We start from the raw sequence: 22129 nt of genomic DNA, 5'->3' as shown, positions 1-22129 counted from the left end.
ATCTCGTCCCTGTACCGCTGCCCGTTCAAGTTGCCTTCAATGAAATGAAGCCGAGTGCGTTCTCCATGGCATATGCTTGCCCACACCATAACACTGGCACCACCGTGTGACACCCGACGAAGGACATTGGCGTCAGTGTAGCGCTCCCCAGCCCGACGCCAGACGCGGAGTCTGCCATCAGGCCGATACAGCTGGAACCGCGACTCATCGGTGAACAGCACTCTCCTCCATCGTGCGAGGGTCCAGCGCAAGTGAACATTGGCCCAGTTCAGTCGGGTCTGACGCCGGACTGCAGTGAGGTCGAGTCCCCGGTGTGGTCGGTCGGCTCGAAGGTTGGCCTCCCTCAAGCGGTTACGCACCGTCTGGGCTGAAATGCTCCTGTTATGCAGCCCGACAGTCTCATCGGCAGTCCTCGTGGCCGGTCGGAGTCGATCCCGGAGATGTTGCAGCCTCATGTGACGATCCTGACCGGCGGTGGTCACACGTGGTCGCCGGGCATGTGGGCGGTTCACGGTGCTTCCAGTCTCTCTGAGGGGCGTTCTCAGGCGGCTAATGGTGGAGTGGTGGACATTGAAGTGTGCTGCAACAGCCCTTACTGACGTCCCAGCATTCAGCATGCCAATGGCGCGCTCCCTCAAGATTTGTGACATCTGTGGCATGTTGACATTTGGCATCAGTCCACATTTTGGGGAGGCCTTTTATAGGGCAAGCTATAGGGAGTGTTTGTGTCCTGGTCACGCTCACTGACCATCACTCTGTCAAGCCCCATGGTGCTCATGGGAAGGATTACTCAACGTGTGAGTCCACACACAGAGTGGTCAATTTCAATGGGAACATCTGTCTTGAGCAAAACAAAGGAACCATTGCTCAAACATATCATCGGTTTGACCATTTTCCCATAATGGCAATCTTGACTTAGATATTTAGGTTGGTGCGTTTATATTTTTGTTCAGTATATATTGATAAAAGTAAGGTCAATGATTTTGTAAAAAAAAATTTAACCTTTTAGTGTTTTAAGTGGAGTCATGCAACTACAGTGGTTTGGCCGTTCTTTCATCCCAAAAATACTCCAACACGTGACGCTCTTCTCGCGAGATATTGCGTGAGGTTGGAAGAAAGGCGCGAGCAAGATCTGATTAAATATGAAGGTTGGAGGTAAGCGGATAATAAATGCCGTTTACTATGCTTGATACAACGTTAAAAATTACGATAACCTATAAACATTGCGTAACGTCGTTTTTTAATGAATAAAAATGATTTGGAAATTGTAAAGGATAAGGAGTATCCAGCCAAGCTGAAGAAGATTCACTATATACCACAATTAATCTCACGCTGTATTTCAACTCGAGGGACCTCAATGCATAGCAAAATGGGAAATTTGATATAAGGAAAGAAAATGTATAATAACGGGATGCAAAAAAATAATAATACGATCCATATTGGAATTAAATCTCACCGAGCTACCCCCAACCCCTCCGACCCACGCAAATAAAATGGCGGCAGTTCGTGTTACAAAAAAAAAAAAAATCTGTTTCCTCTTTCTTTGTTACTTTCACGGTCTCGTGCTTTGATTCCAGTCAGATAGTACTTCAGCTATTTTGACTGTTAATAATTACAAAGACATTTGCGAATAATAATATCGACCGGTGTCGAAATTTTCCAAAATAATTTCTTCAGAGAAAAATTCCGCCAAAAAGGAAATTTCACGGACCGTACCATTTTGCCACTCTGAGAGGAGGGGGGGGGGAGTGAGCGTTTAAACGCCTCGCCATTCTGAAAACGTTCAGACATAAATAATCGCTTTCTTTGTATTTTCATCCGAACAATAATTTCAGCGACTTCAGCTATTACGTTTATCAATATTTGCATTTAAGTAAAAAAAAAAAATAAAAAAACCCACTTCGCAGGAAGTAGCACGTTCCTCTTCCTCGTGGGTGTGGCGTCCCCTTTTCTGCGCCGTGGTACGGTCCCACGAGCGTCGCGATCCGCCATTTTGTGCCATTTTGTGCCATTTCGAGGGTGCGATCGAAGCTGCCGGTTTTGCAGGGGGCTCCGAGCGCTTTTGTGACAAGAAGTTCGCGTTACACGGGGTGAGGAAAACAGCGAACATGGTGAAAATTTTCGTGGGGAATCTGCCCGATTTCTGCAGGCCGCATGAGCTGCGTGAGGTGTTCGAAAAGTTCGGCACGGTACGCGAGTGCGACGTGCTAAATAATTTCGCTTTCGTGCACATGGAGGGCGAGGAGGCGGCGCGCAAGGCCATCAGCCAACTGGACCGCACCGAGTTCCAGTCACGTAAGCTGTCTGTGGAGCTCTCGACGTCCAAAGTGCGCAACGCCGTCAAAATATTCGTGGGCAATGTCGACGAGAAAGTGGAGCCGAGCATGATCAAAGAGAAGTTCGAAAAGTTTGGCAACGTGGTCGAGTGTGACATCGTTAAAGATTACGCGTTCGTTCACATGGATCGACCTAAGAACGCCTTTAACGCCATCGCCGCACTCGACGGCGCGGTGCTCAATTCCAAAAAGTTGCGCGTCCAACTTTCCCACACTAACGCGCCACCCGCGGGACCGCCATTCGGAGGGATGGGGAGGGGTGGTGGTGGACCTCGCCCACCTCCGCCTCCTCCCCCTCCTCCAGGTTACGGGCCGCCCGGTGCAATGCACCCGCCGCACATGGGTCGAATCCCGTCACTGCCACCACTCCCGCCTCTACCGCCGGGTGGTCGCCCGTCGACCCGTTGGGCTGCGGCTTCAGCCATGAGCCCGGCAGAGCGAGATTACTACTACTACGAGCGCTACCCGCGCCCTTACGACCCGTACGAGCGACACCCGTTGCCACCTCCGCCTCCGCCACCTGGTCACTTGACCCGTGAGGTGTACAATCGCCGGGCGTTGTCCCCGCCGCTGGGGCCGCCCTCCTCGCTCTATTACCGTACCCGGGAGAGGAGCCCGCTCGGCAGGCGGCCACCCATGGCGGCTCCTGTGTACGGAAAACGTCGACCACTGAGCCCTCCGCTCTCTCGCTACGACCCGTACGATCGCTACGTCGGCGGAGGCGCCAATGGCTACGGCGATCGCCGGGCTTACTAGGGGCTCGTTGACCCCCCCCCCCCTCGCAGGCATTAGTATCGTCTCCACCACGAAGTCGATCGTCACCCGCTATCTGCCGTCAAAAACTGGCTGTAGGTTCATTGGGCGGTGACCTTTCGTTCTTGAGAGTTACTTTTGCCGGTTGTTGTTCTCTCCCCCTTTCCCATTTCTCCTTCTTCTCCTCCTCCTCCTCCTCCTCCTCCTCCTCCTCCTCCTCCTCCTCCCCCACCCCATTGATGTGGCCGCGATAGAGTGGTGGCCTTAAATGCAGAGTGGTCGCTCAAAGTCGGGGTTCATGATTACAAGTGCAGTACATGATGATTCTGATCGCCCGCCTGCTTGCTTAGCAACTTCATTTATACGTGTCGAGTCGAGTCCTCTCCGCGCACCACCACCACCACCACCACCTGAGAGCTCACTGAGACTCCACATTGTCCTTTACCTGCCCGCCTGGTGCTTGCCTGCCTCCTTGGTTATTCCTTTCTTGCGGATGAAGCTTGTCGGGAAATGTTAACACTTCTTGCTTCTTTATAAAACAAATTTCTTTTCTTCTTTTTCTTAACATTAAAGTTTTTTTTTTAATTTTTTTTTTTTTTTAGTATTAAATTTCGCTGCTTAGGGGGAATGTTCTTCACCGTAAAAGCCGAATCCCTCCTTGACGAGTTGCTAGTCTCTGATTACATCGGTTGTTTTAATTGCTTTTTTTTGAGTTTGAGCCTTTGTACCTTCCATGAGCATGTAACTCCCTTTTTATTTTCAATGAAACAAACGTTGGATGATCTATGATTGAGTATTTTTCTGCAGAGCTGCAAAATCCGTTGCACAATTCATCCGCCTTTTCGCCTCTTCAGGGTAAATGGACCGTTCGGCACGGTTGCTCACTGACCCCGGGTCAGCAGCACCGTCGTAACGTGCTTCGCCTGCACACGTGCATCCTCTTGGTTAACGGTCGCGATTACCCCCCCCCCCCCACGTTCTTGTTGGTTTGACTGCTAGAAGCTTGGTCCGAGTCTTTCACGAGCTGGCTGGCCGACGTCCGACTAAAGTTGGGGCAGGATTTTGAAATTTGGCCACGGTGCCGGCGATAACTTGCCTACTCTTCATGAAAGACGCTGGGATCTTAAATGTCCGCGAGCCGATTGATGTCGGCACATGGGCTGCCCAGTTTAACGTCCATCGGAGGGACGGCATACACATCCGATGAATCGCCCTGCCTGTAAAACACCAGAGTGGTAGTTTATAGCAGGGTCAGGATTCAAATCCAAGCCAGACAGGTTGAATGTGTGTTTACCTCGAGGCCATCCACACACACACATTACCCTTAAACACGAGAAGGGCACTCGGTAGAGCGCATATCTCCGCCACTCAATGCCTGATCCACAAGAACACATCCGGCCCAATACATGTTTCATATATCATGCTGTATATCATTTTTGGCCCTACCTCTCAATGGTGAAGAATCTCTTTTAAAAAATTAAATAACTCTTACATCCGGCTTCGGATTCAGATCTTCACCAAAATCGAATCAATTCGTCCTTGTCACACACCCAACTTGTCCACCAAGTTTTGTCTGAATCCGTCCACAACTTTTTGAGGTATCCTGTGTGTATGTATATTGGGGTGGTCCAAAAACAGCAAAAAAAAAAAAAAAATTCAGATGTTGTCTCCACAAGCCTTAAATGATTCCACTATGATTCAATAACGCGCGTAAAAACATTTAAGTTGATTGGAGGTGATTTAGAGGTCGCTCCATATGACGACTTTTAGTTTCATGAGTTGGTTAAATTAGGGTATGGTCAGGTATGATTACGGGTACTTGGTTGTCTGAGGTGGAAATGGAGTGCATTTTCGAACTCATGGGGTCGATTTTAATACTCTAAGAAATGACTGCACCGACATTGAATTCACTACCATTTCGAAAATATGACCTAAAACAAGATTTATCATTACTGGAGTTGAGTAACTAATCCTACTCATTTCAATATTTTCTAATCTCTAATTAATTTGTTGTCCGTCTGAACATTTCTTAGAGTAAATCGACCTCACCGAGTTCAAAAATGCAGTCCATTTTCACCTAGGAAGTTCAGAAGTGTACGGATTCGCATCTCACCATACCCTAATTTTTCAATCAATGGAATTACCAACGATTCGAATATTTCGTCTCATTTACCAAATACCACTATCATCTCCGCCTCTATTGCTGTCTCCACTCCTAACTGAACTTATTTCTAGCCGGCCCAACATCCAGTGTTTTGGATTCAATGATTCACGAAAAATATGATAGTTATTGATTTAGTTATTATTATATTAAATTAGGGTATGCTGAGATGCGAATCCGTACACTTCTGAACTTCCTAGGTGAAAATGGACTGCATTTTCGAACTCGGTGAGGTCGATTTACTCTAAGAAATGTTTAGACGGACAACAAATTAATTATAGATTAGAAAATATCGAAATGAGTCGGATGAGTAACTCAACTCCAGTAATGATAAATCTTGTTTCAGGTAATATTTTCGAAATGGTAGTGAATTCAATGTCGGTGCAGTCATTTCTTAGAGTAAATCGACCCCATAGAGTTTGAAAATCCATTTCCACCTCGGACATCCAGAAGTACCAGTAATCGTGCCTGACCATACCCTAATTTATTCAAGTCATGAGACTAAAAGTCGTCATCTGGAGCGACCTCTAAATCACCTCCGATCAAGCTAAAAAATTTATGCACATTATTGGATCATATTAGAATAATTTTAAGCTTGTGGGGCAACATTCTATTTTTTTGACTTTTTTGGACCACCCTTATGTATATGTACAGTGGGGAGAACAAGTATTTGATACACTGCCGATTTTGCAGGTTTTCCCACTTTCAAAGCACGTAGAGGTCTGTAATTTTTATCATAGGTACACTTCAACTGTGAAAGACGGAATCTAAAACAAAAATCCTGAAAATCACATTGTATGACTTTTAAATAATTAATTTGCATTTTATTGCATGAAATAAGTATTTGATACATCAGAAAAACAGAAGTTAATATTTGGTACAGAAACCTTTGTTTGCAATTACAGAGATCAAACGTTTCCTGTAGTTCTAAACCAGGTTTGCACAGACTGCAGCAGGGATTTTGGCCCACTCCTCCATACAGGTCTTCTCCAGATCCTTCAGGTTTTGGGGCTGTCGCTGGGCAACACAGACTTTCAGCTCCCTTCAAAGATTTTCTATTGGGTTCAGGTCTGGAGACTGGCTCGGCCACTACAGGACCTTGAGATGCTTCTTTGGGAGCCACTCCTTAGTTGCCCTGGCTGTGTGTTTCGGGTCATTGTCATGCTGGAAGACCCAGCCATGCCCCATCTTCAATGCTCTTGTTGAGGGAAGGAGGTTGTTGGCCAAGATCTCGTGATACATGGCCCCATCCATCCTCCCCTCAATACGGTGCAGTCGTCCTGTCCCCTTTGCAGAAAAGTATCCCCAAAGAATGATGTTTCCACCTCCATGCTTCACGGTTGGGATGGTGTTCTTGGGGTTGTACTCATCCTTCTTCTTCCTCCAAACACGGCGAGTGGAGTTTAAACCAAAAAGCTCTATTTTGGTCTCATCAGACCACATGACCTTCTCCCATTCCTCCTCTGGATCATCCAGATGGTCATTGGCAAACTTCAGATGGGCCTGGACATGCGCTGGCTTGAGCAGAGGGACCTTGCTTGCGCTGCAGGATTTTAATCCATGACGGCGTAGTGTGTTACTTATGGTTTTCTTTAATACTGTGGTCCCAGCTCTCTTCAGGTCATTAACCAGGTCCTGCCGTGTAGTTCTGACCTGATCCCTCACCTTTCTCATGATCATTGAGGCTCCACAAGGTGAGATCTTGCATGGAGCCCCAGACCGAGGGAGATTGACTGTTATCTTGAACTTCTTCCATTTCTAATAATTGTGCCAACAGTTGTTGCCTTCTCACCAAGCTGCTTGCCTATTGTCCTGTATCCCATCCCAGCCTTGTGCAAGTCTACAATTTTGTCCCTGATGTCCTTAGACAGCTCTCTGGTCTTGCCCATTGTGGAGGTTTGAGTCTGATTGATTGAGTGTGGACAGCTGTCTTTTATGCAGATAACAAGTTCAAACAGGTGCAGTTAATACAGGTAATGAGTGGAGAATGGGAGGGCTTCTTAAAGACAAAACTAACAGGTGTGTGAGAGCTGGAATTCTTACTGGTTGGTCGGTGATCAAATACTTATCTCATGCAATAAAATGCAAATTAATTATTTAAAAATCATACAATGCGATTTTCAGGATTTTTGTTTTAGATTCCGTCTTTCACAGTTGAAGTGTACCTATGATAAAAATTACAGACCTCTACGTGCTTTGAAAGTGGGAAAACCTGCAAAATCGGCAGTGTATCAAATACTTGTTCTCCCCACTGTATATACAGGGGGCTGCAAAAGTAGGTATACAGTAAGGATTATACATATATACTGTATATCTACTTTTGCAGCCCCATGTGTGTATGTATATGTATATATGTATGTATGTATGTATATATGTATGTATGTATGTATATATGTATGTATGTATATATATATATGTATGTATATATGTATGTATGTATGTATATATGTATGTATGTATGTATATATGTATGTATGTATATATATGTATGTATGTATATATATATATATATATATATATATATATATATATATATATATATATATATGTATGTATATGTATATATGTATGTATGTATATGTATATATATATATATATATATATATATATATATATATATATATATATATATATATATATATATTTATTGATTTAGCCCTATTTCTCAATGGTGAAGAATCACTAAAAATTCTAGTATCCAGATTCGGATCTTCACCAAAATGGAATCAGCTCGTCCTTGCCACACACCCAACTTGTCCACCAAGTTTTGTCTGAATCCGTCCACAACTTTTTGAGGTATCCTGCACACAGACAGAAAGGGGTGAAAACACAACCTCCTTCACCTTTGGTGGTGTTGGTAAAAATTCATTCCTGTGCAATAAATGATTCAAGAGTAATGCAATCCTTTTCTAGTGAATGCTAAGAGTCCATGTTTGTTTCATCACTCATGTGCCACACTCGTGCGTCGGTGCTGCCGGAAGTCTCTCGGTAAGGGGTTGATGCTGTGTGGCAGCAGTCAAGGTAAAAATTAGGAAACTGCTCATGGTGCCGGCGACAACTTGTCCACTCTTCAGGAAAGTCGCCGAGGCATATTTTTAAAAATTTTTTTAAGCATCTGCCTGCACCGGTTGGTTGTTGGTGGACGAGTCATCCGGTATATCGTCCATCCGAGGGAATTGCAGACACAATGGCCTCACCATACATGCAAAATATTAGGGTGACAGTTCATAACTTTGATGAGATTCGAAGCCGGGCTAGTCGGCTTAAAGGTGAGTGTACGCACCTCTTGGCCATCCTGCCAGCCCCATGTTTGTGTAAGACAAGTTCATATGAGCTTCCATTGTGTTGCTTTGAATATATTCTGATGAAACGTTGAAACAAAAATTCTTGATGTCGAACGTTTCATGTTTGTAAACATTATTATGTCACACAGCTACTTGGGTGAAGGAGTCACTTGTCTTGGTGAGTATTGTGCACTTCGGATATTTATAAATGCTTGTCAGACATTCTCTCTCTCTCTTCACTTGGGGGGTCCATTTATTATGTACACCAAACAGTGGAATTTTGACCCCTGGCCTTGCTCCCCTCTCTGTTTTGTCCCAAACGTTTCCCTTCTCTCTATCTTAATTTTGTCATCAACTTCTAACTCCTTTCTGAATTTTATAATTTCTTCACATCTGTATATTATTATCAATACATTTTACCTGATGTCAAGCTTCCTTGGAAGATTGAGTACAATTGAAACAGATCCTTGCCAGGAGTTGAAAGAAACTTGATTTGTAAAGGTGGCAAGAATTTGTTCAGAGTGAACTCACCTGCTCTTTGTGTTAAAGACACTGGCATCTTTAGTTTCCACCGGTGACTGGGGTGCTGGCAGATGGATACTCCAGCTTAACACCCTTCTGATAAACGGTGGACCCTGATGTGGTGCTCTGCATGGGCGAAATACCAATTTTATAGCTGGGCAAGATTAAAAAAAAAATGGCCTTGACGGGTCAAAGGTGAGTGTGCAGACCTTTCATGTATCCTGCCAGCTCAGTGAGTGACGCACGTCCAGCTCTTGCTGTAAAAACAATAACCAAAAAAAATTCCTTTCACCGGACTGTGTGGCACAGCATCCTTTGTGTAATGATAGATTGACAGTTATGGTCCAGAGGTTATGTTCATGTTTGACAATACCAATCCCTTTTTGCTTCATTGGACAACAGATGATTCTACCCATGAAAGATATCACATATTGGTATTATTTCTGTTGATTCAACACTTCACTGGGAGCAACACTAAATGAGCACAAGTATTAAATGAATAGATCTTTAGAGAGACAAATACTGCACAGGATTTTTGGCATGATATAACACTGCCATACCCTATCAAAAGGCTCACAAGTTCTGGGTTGTGCTCTGATTATCATGATTATTATTGCTTGCTTATCTGGAATTACAATCCCAGATAAGGTACTGTCTCATATTTCGACTTCTTCGGCCAAATCATTGGGCCGATCCAGCTGAAATTTGGCAGCAACGTTCCGCTCCTGACTGGTAACGGGAATTATAAAGCTCGTTCCGGTCATGTGATTTTAAAGTATGTCAAAAAGGCGGACTTGGTTCTGTCAAAAATGTTCTTCTCCAGACCCACCAGTCAGAATGCTCGCAAATTTAGGTTACAACATTATGACATGGTCGTGATGTTAAATTGCGGAGGTAATGCCGATCACATGACCAGAAGTGTGTCAAAATGGCAGACTTAAGAAAAATGTTTGGTAAAATCATGCAAATTCCTTCAAAAGCCTTCCTCTACAGACCCACCAATCAGAATGCTACCAAATTTTGGTTTCACCACAATGTTCATCACCGTGTATGTACCAAAGTTTGTTCATGGCATTAACAAAATCCTGCCCAAAGTGGGTTTATATGGTGGTTGCCGTCCCAAAATAGGTATTTGCCGCCGCCTCAGAAACTACGCATGCAATTCTGATGAAACGACCACAACCTTCATCACCCGTGATGTACCAAAGTTTGTTAAAGCCATTGAAAAAATTGAGGTATGAGGGGGTCGACGTCGGGGTTGCCCCCCCCCCCACAAAAAATGGGTATTTGCTTTCTTCTCAGAAACTACACGTGCAATTCTGATGAAACTTGATGACAGCCTTCATCATCCGTGAAGTACCTATGTGTATTCATGCCATTTAAAGAAATCTGAGGTCTAAGAGAGAGTGTAAGGGGGGGTTTCCCCCAAAAAATGTGTATTTGCTTTCTTTTCTGAAATTACACACAATTTCTATGAAATTTGACCACAACCTTCATCACCCGTGATGTACGAAAGTTTGTTCATGGCATAAAAAAAATCCATAGATATTTACTTCTCCATCGCATATTTTGGGTTATTACCAGTGGTTCCCTGGTTATCTTATCCAGCCGCTACCAGGTGATCTCCCAGGGGTATTTCCCCTATGTTTGTAATTACGCTCTGGGAAAGGGTCTGTGGAGAATTGCACACACAAAAAGATAATTTAGTGAAGTGTGTTTGTAATTGGAGCTAATCTTGACTAGTATTTTTTTGTTTGTAATCTACTACATTCCGTGTTTTTTTTTCCTCCCATGTCAGATCCGGTATCCAGTTTCGTCACCAATTCCGTGAATTCCATCCATTTTCCGTGATCGCGGAAAGTCACTGGCTTTAATAATAGCTTCATGGAATTGCTGATCTTGGGCACCACCACCCACCCACCATAGATTTTTGCATTACACACTCGGCACGTTTCAGTGCCGACTCGTATTACAATATATTGTAATGACTTAATATCCATTGGCTTTTTCAGCTTTAACATTTGTAGATGTTTTGACAGTGTATACCAGAAAGGAGGAGTGAAGACAGCACCAACTTGTATTGCACCTGAGCATGCAAAGGGCTCATGTTGGCCATTTTGACCACTCACTGGTCTTCACCTCGGATGGTGCAGGCAGCGTGTGCTATGTGTTAAGTCTCTTCCCATCTCCCCGTTGGAAGCATCAACACGTCCATGATGGTGAACATGCAAACCCTCGTCAAAAAAATAGTGGCAATACCCTTGGACACTCACCTGGTAGAATAATGATACTTAGGAGGAAGTCAACATGGGATGGAATTAGCAAAATGTATCAATGAACCAATGTCAGAGCAAACACCTATTTTGGGGGCAACCCCTCCCTACCTCTCACCGTAAATTCCCTTCAACCCCAAATTTTTAAATAGCATGAACAAACTTTGGTCCATCATAGGTGAGGAAGGTTGTGGCCAAGTTTCATCAAAATTGTTCAGGTAGTTTTGGAGAAGAATGCAAATACATATTTTGTGGGAGAACCCCCTTTGCACCCCCTTTGACCCCGATTTTTTTTTCATGTTGTAAACAAACTTTGGTACAGCACGGGTGATGAAGGTTGTGGTCAAGTTTCATCGGAATTGTATGTGTAGTTTCTTAGAAGAAGGCAAATACCCTTTGGGGGGGAACCCCTCCCTGTAAACTCCCTCTGTCGACCCCCTCAAACTGATATATATTTTTTTAATTCCATGAACAAACTTTGGTACAAACAGGGTGATGATGTTTGTGGTCAAGTTTCATCGAATTGTGTGTGTAGGTTCAGAGAAGATGTTGGAAGTGTTTACGGACAGACTGACGACGCACCATTCCATAAGCTCCCTGGAACTATGTTCCAGGTGAGCTTATGAGCTTGAGATAATCGCCTGAGTTTGGAGAAGACCTTTATCTGTGATACCGAAGCTGGCCCAAAGGGGCTGACTTTCCATTCCCATTTTTTTTTTAATTATCTGGAATTTAAATTCCAGATAAGGTATTGTTGTCCGCGCACTATTCGTCCGTCCGTCTGTCTCCTATTTCGACTTCTCCGGCCAAACCTCTGGGCCAATCCGGCTGAAATTTGGCAGTAACATTCCTCTCCTGACTGGCAACAAAACTTGTCCTGGTCATATGATTTTTCAGTCGGTCAAAATGCCAACTTAGTAAATTTCTTCAAAAATCTTATTCTCCGGACCCAACAGTCAGAATGCCACCAAATTTGGATTACATTAGGACATGGTCCTGATGTTAAATTGTGGAGGCCATGCTGATCATGTGACCTGAATTGTGTCAAATTGGTGGTCATGCAAATTCCTTCCAAAATCTTCTCTCGACCCACCTGTCAGAATACTACGAAATCTAGACCCACATGTCAGTCAGAATGATATCCGGGCTGAGAGTGAGACCCAAAAGTTTGAGTGACTGCATCTCTATTGTAACCACTTTTATAATTTTTCAAACCAGTTATTCTGAAAGGAGTGTGTTTGTTTTTCGACCCAAATTGCTCTTTGGGATACTACGCTAATTTCGGTTGCATGGGACTATTTTTGATATCTCCGAAATCAGAAGCTTGACACCCTTCAGTGAAATCCACTGGCCTGGCTGCAGCCCCTGTTTATTTTGATGTCCCTGTTTGTGCTGGAAATTTTCTCTGCAATTGACTCAGCCTGTTTGTGCTGCTGCTGCTGCTGCTGCTGCTGCTGCTGCTGCTGCTGCTGCTGCTGCTGCTGCTGCTGCTGCTGCTGCTGCATCTGCATCTTTGCATTTGAAAAACTGCCTGATATCAATTCCCTGAGGAAAAGAAAATTAAAAAAAAATCTGACATTTTCATGGAAAATAAATAAAAGTAATCTTTTACATTTTCCAATATTTTTAAATTTTTTTTATTTTATTTTTTTTTTTCAAGGGCATTTGCGCCCCCCCCCCTGGCTATGCCGAGAAAATATTTGTGGTCTTGGAAAACGGGATTGAATGGCGGAGGTTAGTGCAATTGAGATTGTTTTTTTTTTGTTTTTTTTTACAATGTCATTACAAGTTGGTAAACCAATATTTTTTTTTGCCATTTTCATAATGATGAAAATGCCAAAATGCCATAATGATGGCGATTGTTACAAGGCACTGTGAAGGCAGGAAGAGCAGGGCCGATCCAGTCAGACACCATAATAGAGGTCATCGGTTGATCTCTCTCTCTTCTGGTTTGCTCTACGCATTACCAATCCATCCTTCATGACTGATGTTTTAGGGCAAGTTGAGATGAGCAACTTCCCAAACACATCCAGGTTGATAAAGCTTAATGTCAAGCACAATCTTTTTTTTTTGTCTTTTCCATAACCAAATCACTCACCCTCCCCCCCCATCCCCTTTCCTTCTACGTGCTTAAAATTAATAACAGACAAGGAATTAATATTAAATCAAATTCCTCCCTTTCAATTCATCATCACCCTGTTTGTACCAAAGTTTGTTCATGGAATTAAAAAAAATATTAGTTTGAGGGGTCGACAGAGGGAGTTTACAGGGAGGGGTTCCCCCCCAAAGGGTATTACTGTGCAGTCTTACTATGGGAATGCCCACCACAAACAAACAAATCCCACCAGTTAAAATCACATCCAGAGATATGACTCATAAACAAAGTGCACAAGGCAAGTGCAGGTCACACACACACTTCATACCCTGTGCCACGGAAAGCCTGCGATCATGGTGGACAACGTTACCTGGACCTGTGCAAGCTTGTTTAATCTTTGGCAGGTTAGTCTGGGAACAAAAACATCTTCATGTTTGCTTCTATTTAATACACTGATGAGTCAAAACATTATGACCACTGACAGGTGAAGTGAATAACTGATTATCTTGTTACAATGACACCTGTCAAGGGGTAGGATGTATTAGGCAGTAAGTGAACAGTCAGTTCTTGAAGTTGATGTGTTGGATGCAGGAGAAATGGGCAGGAGTAAAGACCTGAGCGACTTTCACATTTGCCAAATTGTTATGGCCAGACGACTGGGTCAGAGCATCTCTGAAACGGCAAGGCTTGTTGGGTGCTCCCGGCCAGCAGTGGTGAGTACCCACCGACAGTGGTCCAAGGAGGGACAAACCGGCGACAAGGGTGTTGAGCGCCCAAGGCTCATTGATGCGTGAGGGCAACGAAGGCTATCCCGTCTGGTCCGAATTGACAGAAGGTCTAATGTGGCACAAGTAACAGAAAATTTTAATGGTGGTCACGGGAGGAATGTGTCACAATCCACAGTGCATCGCGCCCTGCTCTGTATGGGGTTGCGTAGCCGCAGACCGGTCAGAGTGCCCATGATGATCCCTGTCCACCGCCGAAAGCACCTACAATGGACACGCGAGTGTCGGAACTGGACCTTGGAGCAGTGGAAGAAGGTCGCCTGGTCCGATGAATCCCGTTTTCTTTTAGATCATGTGGATGGCTGTGTACGTGTGCGCTGTTTACCTGGGGAAGTGATGGCACCAGGATGCACTGTGGGAAGACGACAAGCCGGTGGAGGGAATGTGATGCTCTGGGCAATGTACTGCTTTGAAACCCTGGGTCTGGCCATTAATGTGGATGTCAATTTGACACATGTCTCCTACCTAAACGTTGCAGACCAGGTACACTCCTTCATGGCAATGGTATTCCCTGATGGCAGTGGCCTCTTTCAGCAGGATAATGCACCCTGCCACACTGCACACATTGTTTGGGAATGGTTTGAGGAACATGATGAAGTGTTCACGGTGTTACCCTGGCCTCCAAATTGAGCATCTGTGGGATGTGCTGGACCGATTAGTCCGATCCACGGCAGCTCCACCTCGCAACTTACAGGACGTGAAGGATCTGCTGCTAATGTTTTGGTGCCAGATACCACAGGACACCTTCAGGGGTCTTGTAGAATCCATGCCTCAGCGGGTCAGCACTGTTTTGGCACACGGAGGACCAACAGCATATTAGGCAGGTGGTCAGAATCTTTTGGCTCATCGGTGTATATGTTATTGATGAGTAAATGCAACCCATTGCTTTGTTAACGGGAGTATAAATGGGGGGGGGGTTGAGGGAGAGGAGGGAGGGGAAGGGAGAAAGGTAGGGAGAGCTGTGCCTCACTAAACATTGCTATACTGTGGGAGGGAGGAGTGAGAGAGAGAGAATGGAGTATGAAAAAATGAGAAAGGTGAGGGGTGGAGGTGGGGTTAATGAAGAGAATGATATGCTATGCTTAATGACCGAACACACACACAAAAACAAACTCATGTCAGAATAGCTGCACACACAACGACACAACAGTTTATAATGTAATCTGCTGGCACATCTGCAACAAATTTGATATCCCAGTTCCAGAAGATTTGTGGGAACATAAACTGAAAGTAATCACTGAAAACATGGAAGTACCGACCGCTCACATATGAACTAATGATCCCATCGAGAGTGAACATCGAAAACAAAGCGTTGCGACCAGATATCATTCTTGGATGAAAAAGAGAAGAAGGCATTGTTAATCGAGGTGTTGATACCAGGGATGTTTGACTAAAAGATGCAGAAATCAAGAAAATGACCAAACGCCAAGACCTCAAGAACAGTGTGACCACTCCTTGGCTTTTTTCACAAGATCTTGGCTATTCGTTGTTCACCTTGGCGTCTTGGTTTTCTTTCGGTTTTCTTGGCGTATAGGTTTTCTATTATCATCGCTTTTCCGAAACCTTGTGAATTCTTGGGTTTTTTTTCATTGGCTCACCTTGGCATTTATGAAAATGAGGAGTGGTCACACTGCTCAAGAATGAAGTGAGAAGATCCAGGAAGCTGAAGAATGCCAAAGTTGTACCAGTGATAGCTGGACCTACAGGAATGATGACAAAGAACCTCATAGAGATATTAAACATACCCCTGGGTGCTCACCTGGTCGTGGCTGGATAAGATAACCAGAGAACCACTGGTAGGCTTGGATGACCCATAAAATATATAATGGAGAATAAAGTAAATACCTGTGGATTTTTATTTTTAATGTTATGAACAAACCTTGGTACATCAGGGGTGATAAAGGTTGTGGTCAAGTTTCATTGGAATTGCGTGTTGTTTCTGAGAAGAAAGAAAATGCATATTTGGGGGACAACCCCCCTCCCATCGACCCTCCTCGACCCCAATTTTTAGATCCTCGTGGAGGATCTCGAAGTCTTACTCATGTTGTTGTTCTTGTGGACTTTTTTGTTTCACAGCCTACAGTTTTCATCGAAACTTCCTGAAACTTGGCACATATATGTAAAAATACCCTGCGCAGACAGTAACCATCTCCGATTTTGAAAATTCCTCCAAGAGAAAAAGTTATGACGTCAAAATATCTCCGCTAATGGAAATCGCCTAAAAAATTATCTCCGAAACTAGACAAGCTTTTTGAATTCTGTTTGCGGGAATCGAACAGGGCATTAGCAGAGATGAATTACCGCACATATGATACATCACTATGACGTCATATCAATTTTTATGATGTCATTCCTATTTTTTGACTTTTTGTTTCACAACCCAGAGTTTTCACCTGATCTTCGTGAAACTTGCCATGTATATGCAGAAAGCCCACGCGCAGACAGTAACCATCTCCGATTTTGGAAATTTTTCCTAGAAAAAAAAAGTTGACGTCATAATATCACCGCTAATGGAAATCGCCTATACCATTATCTCCGAAACGAGGCAAGCTGTTTGAATTTTTGTTTGCGGGAATCAAGGCGGCATTAGCACAGATAATAATTTATCGCAAACCTGATACATCACAATGACGTCATATTCGTTTTTATGATGTCATCATTAAGAGGACGAGGATCTTAGCTCATTCGAGCTTGTTTTTTTAATGTTGTGAATAAACTGGTACATCATGGGTGGTGAAGATGGTGGTGAAGTTTCATCGGTTTTGTATGTGTAATTTTGGAGAAGAATACAAATACATATTTTTTTGGGGGGGGCAACCCCCCTTCGAGGCAGATTTTTCTAATGTCATGAACAAAGCTTGGTACGTCATGGGTGATGAAGGTTGTCATGAAGTTTCATCAGAATTGTGTGTATCCTTTCTGAGAAGAAAACAAATACCTATTTGGGGGGGGGGACCCACTCTCTCTCCCCCCCCCGTAAACTCCCTCTGTAGACCCCTTCAGACCCCGTGTTTTTGTTTTTTTTTTAATGCCATTATGGGTGATGAAGGTTGTGGTCAAATTTCATTGAAATCGTATGTGTAGTTTCTGAGAAGAAGTTGTCAGTGTTTGTGGACGGACAGATGGACGACGCACCATCCCAAAAGCTCCCCGGAAATACTTTACAGGTGAGCTAAAAACCATCCCTGGGAATATTGTAACAAATGAACTGCAGTTGGAAGCTGTCCGGGGCTCAACAACGATCCTGAAGCGAGCCCTCAGCACAAAATTTTGAGAACAGAAAACCTCACAGCTTGGTCCACGAATCGTGACCTCTTACTGAAATGAAGGTGGATGCTTTGAGGACTCCATTCCACATTCTGAAACCTACATATGTAAATACCAATCAACAACACACACACACTCACTCTCACTCTCAGACCTTGGGCAGGAGCATTCAAAACCAAAGGGTTGGGAGAGAGAGACAGAGGAGTGGAGAGAGGGGGGAGAGGTCCGATAGAGAGAGAGAGAGAGGTTGGTTGGAAAGAGGGATGGGGCGAGAGAGAGGGGTGGGCTTGGGAGGGAGAGGGGTGAGGGATTCCGGCAGATGTGACGCCCAATTTATTGTCCATCTGAGAGATGACACGCACAGTGATGAACCACCCGGCTTGTGAAACACCAGGAGGACAGTTTACAGCTGGGTTTGGATTCAAATCCAGCCAGGCTACACAGAGTGAGCATGCGTACCTCTCTGCTTTCATGTCGTGATGTGGTGATTCTTTACTTCAGAACTGAAAAAATATTTTTTCTCATTGTGATCATATAATTTATTTTACCTTCCTACCTGCAGTTAGTGTAGAACCACGGAATCACAACTGAAAGTTGAAAAACGTGCCGAGTGGCTTCACCACGCAATGCACGAAACGTTTGCTGAAACTTTTTAAAAGCGAAACGTTTATTTTTGGTGAAGGAGGTTATGTTTTCACCCCTTTCTGTCTATTTGTTTGTTACTTGCAAAAGGGAAGATTTTTCAAGTATATTGGTCAGTCGATTTTGTTATTCTGTCTACTTGTCTGTCTGTTTGTTTGTCTGTTTGTTTGTCTGTCTGTTTGTTTGTTTGTGTCTGTTTGTCTGTCTGTTTGTCTCTCTGTCTGTCACCTACAGGTCACAATTTTAAACTGATCTTCACGAAACTTCACCACATGGTCGAGTTTGTCATGAGCAAGAAGCCTATTGTTTTTGACGTCAAAAGGTCAACATCAAACAAAAGGTCAATAACTAACATTGTATTTCTAAAATCTTCAATTTTCATTCGAATGACTTTAAATTTGAAGAGGATTTATATTTCAGGTCACTGAGTTCAACTAGTCAATTATTTTTAAGATCAACATGGATCAAAAGGTCTACATAGGCCCAAAGTCAACAACAAAGGTAGCATTTCTAAAATCATCAATTTTCATTTGATAAACTTGAAACTTGAAGAGGATTTATATTTCATGTCAATGAATTCAATCAGCCAAATATTTTTGAGGTTAACATTGACCGAAAGGTCAACATAGGCCATATTTCTAAAATCTTCAATTTGAATCAAATTAACTTGAAATTTGAAGAGCATTTGCATATCAGGTCGCTGAATTCAAGCACCTATTAATTTTGAGGTAAACATAGGCCCAAAGATCAAAAAAGGCCGATTTGGGCAAACTATTCAAAAATCCTCAATTTTCATCCGATTGACTTGAAATTTGAAGAGCATTTTCAAATCAGGTCGCTGAATTCAATCACATTAATTTTGAGGTCACCATAGGCCAAAAGGTCACCAAAGGCCAAAAAGTCAACACAGGCCAAATTTCTAAAATCATCAGTTTTCATCTGATTAACTTGAAATTTGAAGAGCATTTGCATATCAGGTCGCTGAATTCAACCACCTATTAATTTTGAGGTAAACATAGGCCATAAGGTCAAAATAGGCCAACAGGCTAAATTTTCTAAAATCCTCAATTTTCATCCGATTGACTTGAAATTTGAAGAGCATTTTCAAATCAGGTTGCTGAATTCAACCACATTAATTTTGAGGTCACCTTAGGCCAAAAGGTCACCAAAGGCCAAAAAGTCAACACAGGCCAAATTTCTAAAATCGTCAGTTTTCATCTGATTAACTTGAAATTTGAAGAGCATTTGCATATCAGGTTGCTGAATTCAACCACCTATTAATTTTGAGGTAAACATAGGCCATAAGGTCAAAATAGGCCAACAGGCTAAATTTTCTAAAATCCTCAATTTTCATCCGATTGACTTGAAATTTGAAGACCATTTGCATATCAGGTTGCTGAACTCAACTACCATTTAATTTGAGGTCAACATAGGCCAAAAGGTCAACATAGAACGAATTTCTAAAATTGTCATTTTTTTCATTCGATTGATTTAAAATTTCAAAAGGATTTTCACATTTAGTCATTGAATTCAATTCCAAATTATTTTTGAGTCCAACATAGGCCTGAATGTCTAAAATTGTCAATTTTCATCCAATTGACTTGAAATTTGAACAGGATTTTCAGATCAGCTCATTGATTTCCACCACCAATTATTTTTGAGGTCAACTTAGGTCAAAATGTCAACATTGTCTAAATTTCTGAAATCCTCAATTTTCATCTGAATGACTTAAAATTTGAACAGAATTTGCCTATCAGGTCACCAAATTCAAACAACTATTTTTAAGGTCAACATCGGTCAAAAGGTTAACATCCATTAAATTTCTAAAATTGTTAATTTTCATCCGATTGACCTGAAATTTGAAGAGAATTTGCACATTTGGTCATTTAATTCAACAACCAATTATTTTTGAGGTCAACATAAGCCAAAAGGTCAACATAGACTGGATTTCTAAAATTGTAAATTTTCATCCAATTGACTTGAAATATCAAGAGCATTTGCACATTTGGTCATTGATTCAACTCCCAATTCTTTTTGAGTTCAACATAGGCTGGAATGTCTAAAATTATCAATTTTTATCCAATTTACTTGAAATGTGAACAGGATTTTCAGATCAGCTCACTGAATTCGATCACCAATTATTTTTGAGGTCAACACAGGCCAAAAGGTAAATATGGGCCAAATTTCTAACATTGTCAATTTTCATCCGATTGACTTGAAATTTGAACAGAATTTTCATAAAAATAACCATCATGCGTCACATGGTCTGGCAGCCATATTGGATCTAATGGAAAATTTTTGAAAATCTTCGTAGGAGAACCCACTTAACGGATAAATGCAATATTTAACTAATTGGTCAACTACCCATGGGAAATATGGTTTGATAAAGATGACTATCAGTCACATGGTCTGACAGCCATATTGGATTAAAGAAAAAACAACAACCTTAACCAAAAGAATTAGCTCGCACCAAGTCCTCAAGACTGCGTGGGGTATGTATTCTCGGAATATCATCTTGTTTGTATCATCTAGGAATACCATCTAGAACTAGAATACCATCTAGGAATACCATCTAGAACTCGTATTATTGACTGTTAAACTGCCATGTGGTGCCTCAAACCCTGACAGCTGGTGGGAAGAGCAATTGTGGGAAGGTCCGCTCCAGCCAGACACCTGAAGAAGATGAAAGATATTTCCAAACCATGTCGCAGTCACTCCAACTGCCCACAGCTGATCCTTATTGGACACTCCACGGGACGGGGAGGCGCAAAGTGTTTTCCCCGCCTTTCCTCTGGGACCTCCTTCGAACCTTAGGTTTCGAGCAATGTCATTTATAGTCTGACTCTCATGTGGTCTCACCTCACTGATTTCAAAGCCATTAAGATAACCCGAAGGGAGTGTTGAAAAGCCAGGTTTGATTTGTTTGTGCTAGTACATCATAGGCTTTATTTGCCAAGAACAAGATAACCTGTAACAATGCAGATGCATACCTTGGCTTGACAATACTACAACTACTTGACTTGACAATACTACAATAGAACGGCACTCGATAGAGTGCATACCTCCGTAAGGTTGAACAGTTTACATTTTGTATCTCACTAATTGGGCTGGATCTGGATGCGGACCTAAACCAAAATTTAATTGGCTTGTTGTTGTCACTTACCCAACTCATCCACCAAGTTTTGTCATAACTTATCCACAACTTTTTGAAATATCATGCTACACACATCGTTTTTGGCCCCATCTGTCAATGGTGAAGAATCACTTAAAAATTATAGTTTCCAGATCCAGATTTGGATCTTCACCAAAATGGAATCAGTTATTCTTTTTTACATACCCAACCTATCCACCAAGTTTCGTCCAAATCCGTCTACAACTTTTTTGAGATATCCTGATACTGTATATGTCGTTTTTGGCCCCATCAATGGTGAATATCGCTCAAAAGATTCTCAGATCCAGATTCGGATCTTCACAGAAATCGAATCATTTCGTCCTTGTGACATACCCAAGCTCTCCACCAAATTTCGTCCAAATCCAAACACAACTTTTTGAGATATTTTGTTCACAAACAGACAGACAGATAGGGGTGAAAACGTAACCTTCGTCACCAAAGGTGGCGGAGGTAATAAAAGTCATTCAAGTATATTGCGTCTCGGAGTGGCTGCTCGTCCAAGACACAAATGAACACACACACACACACACACACACACACACACACACACACACACACACACACACACACACACACACACACACACACACACACACACACACACACACACACACACACACACACACACACACACACACATACACATACACACACACACTTGTTTTTTCAAAGAACGATGTAAGGATGGTTTCACATGATCATTTCTTGTGACCATCCCGACCTTGCTTGCATACTTTTTGGAGGAACATCCCAACATACTTAAACATTTTGAAAAAATGTATTTATTCCTTGTTTCTTTACTATTTCTTTGAGAAATACAAGTAAATGTTCCATGACTG

The 22129-nt window shown here is 42.7% G+C and overlaps 1 protein-coding gene and 1 long non-coding RNA gene across 2 annotated transcripts; both read left to right on the top strand.

The window, feature by feature from the left end:
• Positions 1-824: 824 nt before the first annotated feature.
• LOC147032190 (uncharacterized) lies at positions 825-21818 on the top strand. Its single transcript, XR_015055072.1, has 3 exons — positions 825-1155; positions 8684-8712; positions 20747-21818. It is a non-coding gene; the product is annotated as an uncharacterized LOC147032190 (long non-coding RNA).
• On the top strand, positions 1959-3873 carry LOC147032191 (uncharacterized). Its single transcript, XM_085869571.1, has one exon. It carries the CDS (start codon positions 2109-2111, stop codon positions 3090-3092), a length of 984 nt encoding a protein of 327 aa, XP_085725697.1. The 5' UTR covers positions 1959-2108; the 3' UTR covers positions 3093-3873.
• Positions 21819-22129: the final 311 nt, after the last annotated feature.

Source organism: Eptatretus burgeri, chromosome 2, assembly GCF_056783735.1.
Source record: "Eptatretus burgeri isolate ZD-2024b chromosome 2, Ebu_testis_v1, whole genome shotgun sequence".
Classification (NCBI taxonomy): domain Eukaryota; kingdom Metazoa; phylum Chordata; class Myxini; order Myxiniformes; family Myxinidae; genus Eptatretus; species Eptatretus burgeri.
Note: the sequence above shows the minus strand (reverse complement) of the source record. Positions and strands in the feature narration are given on the sequence as shown.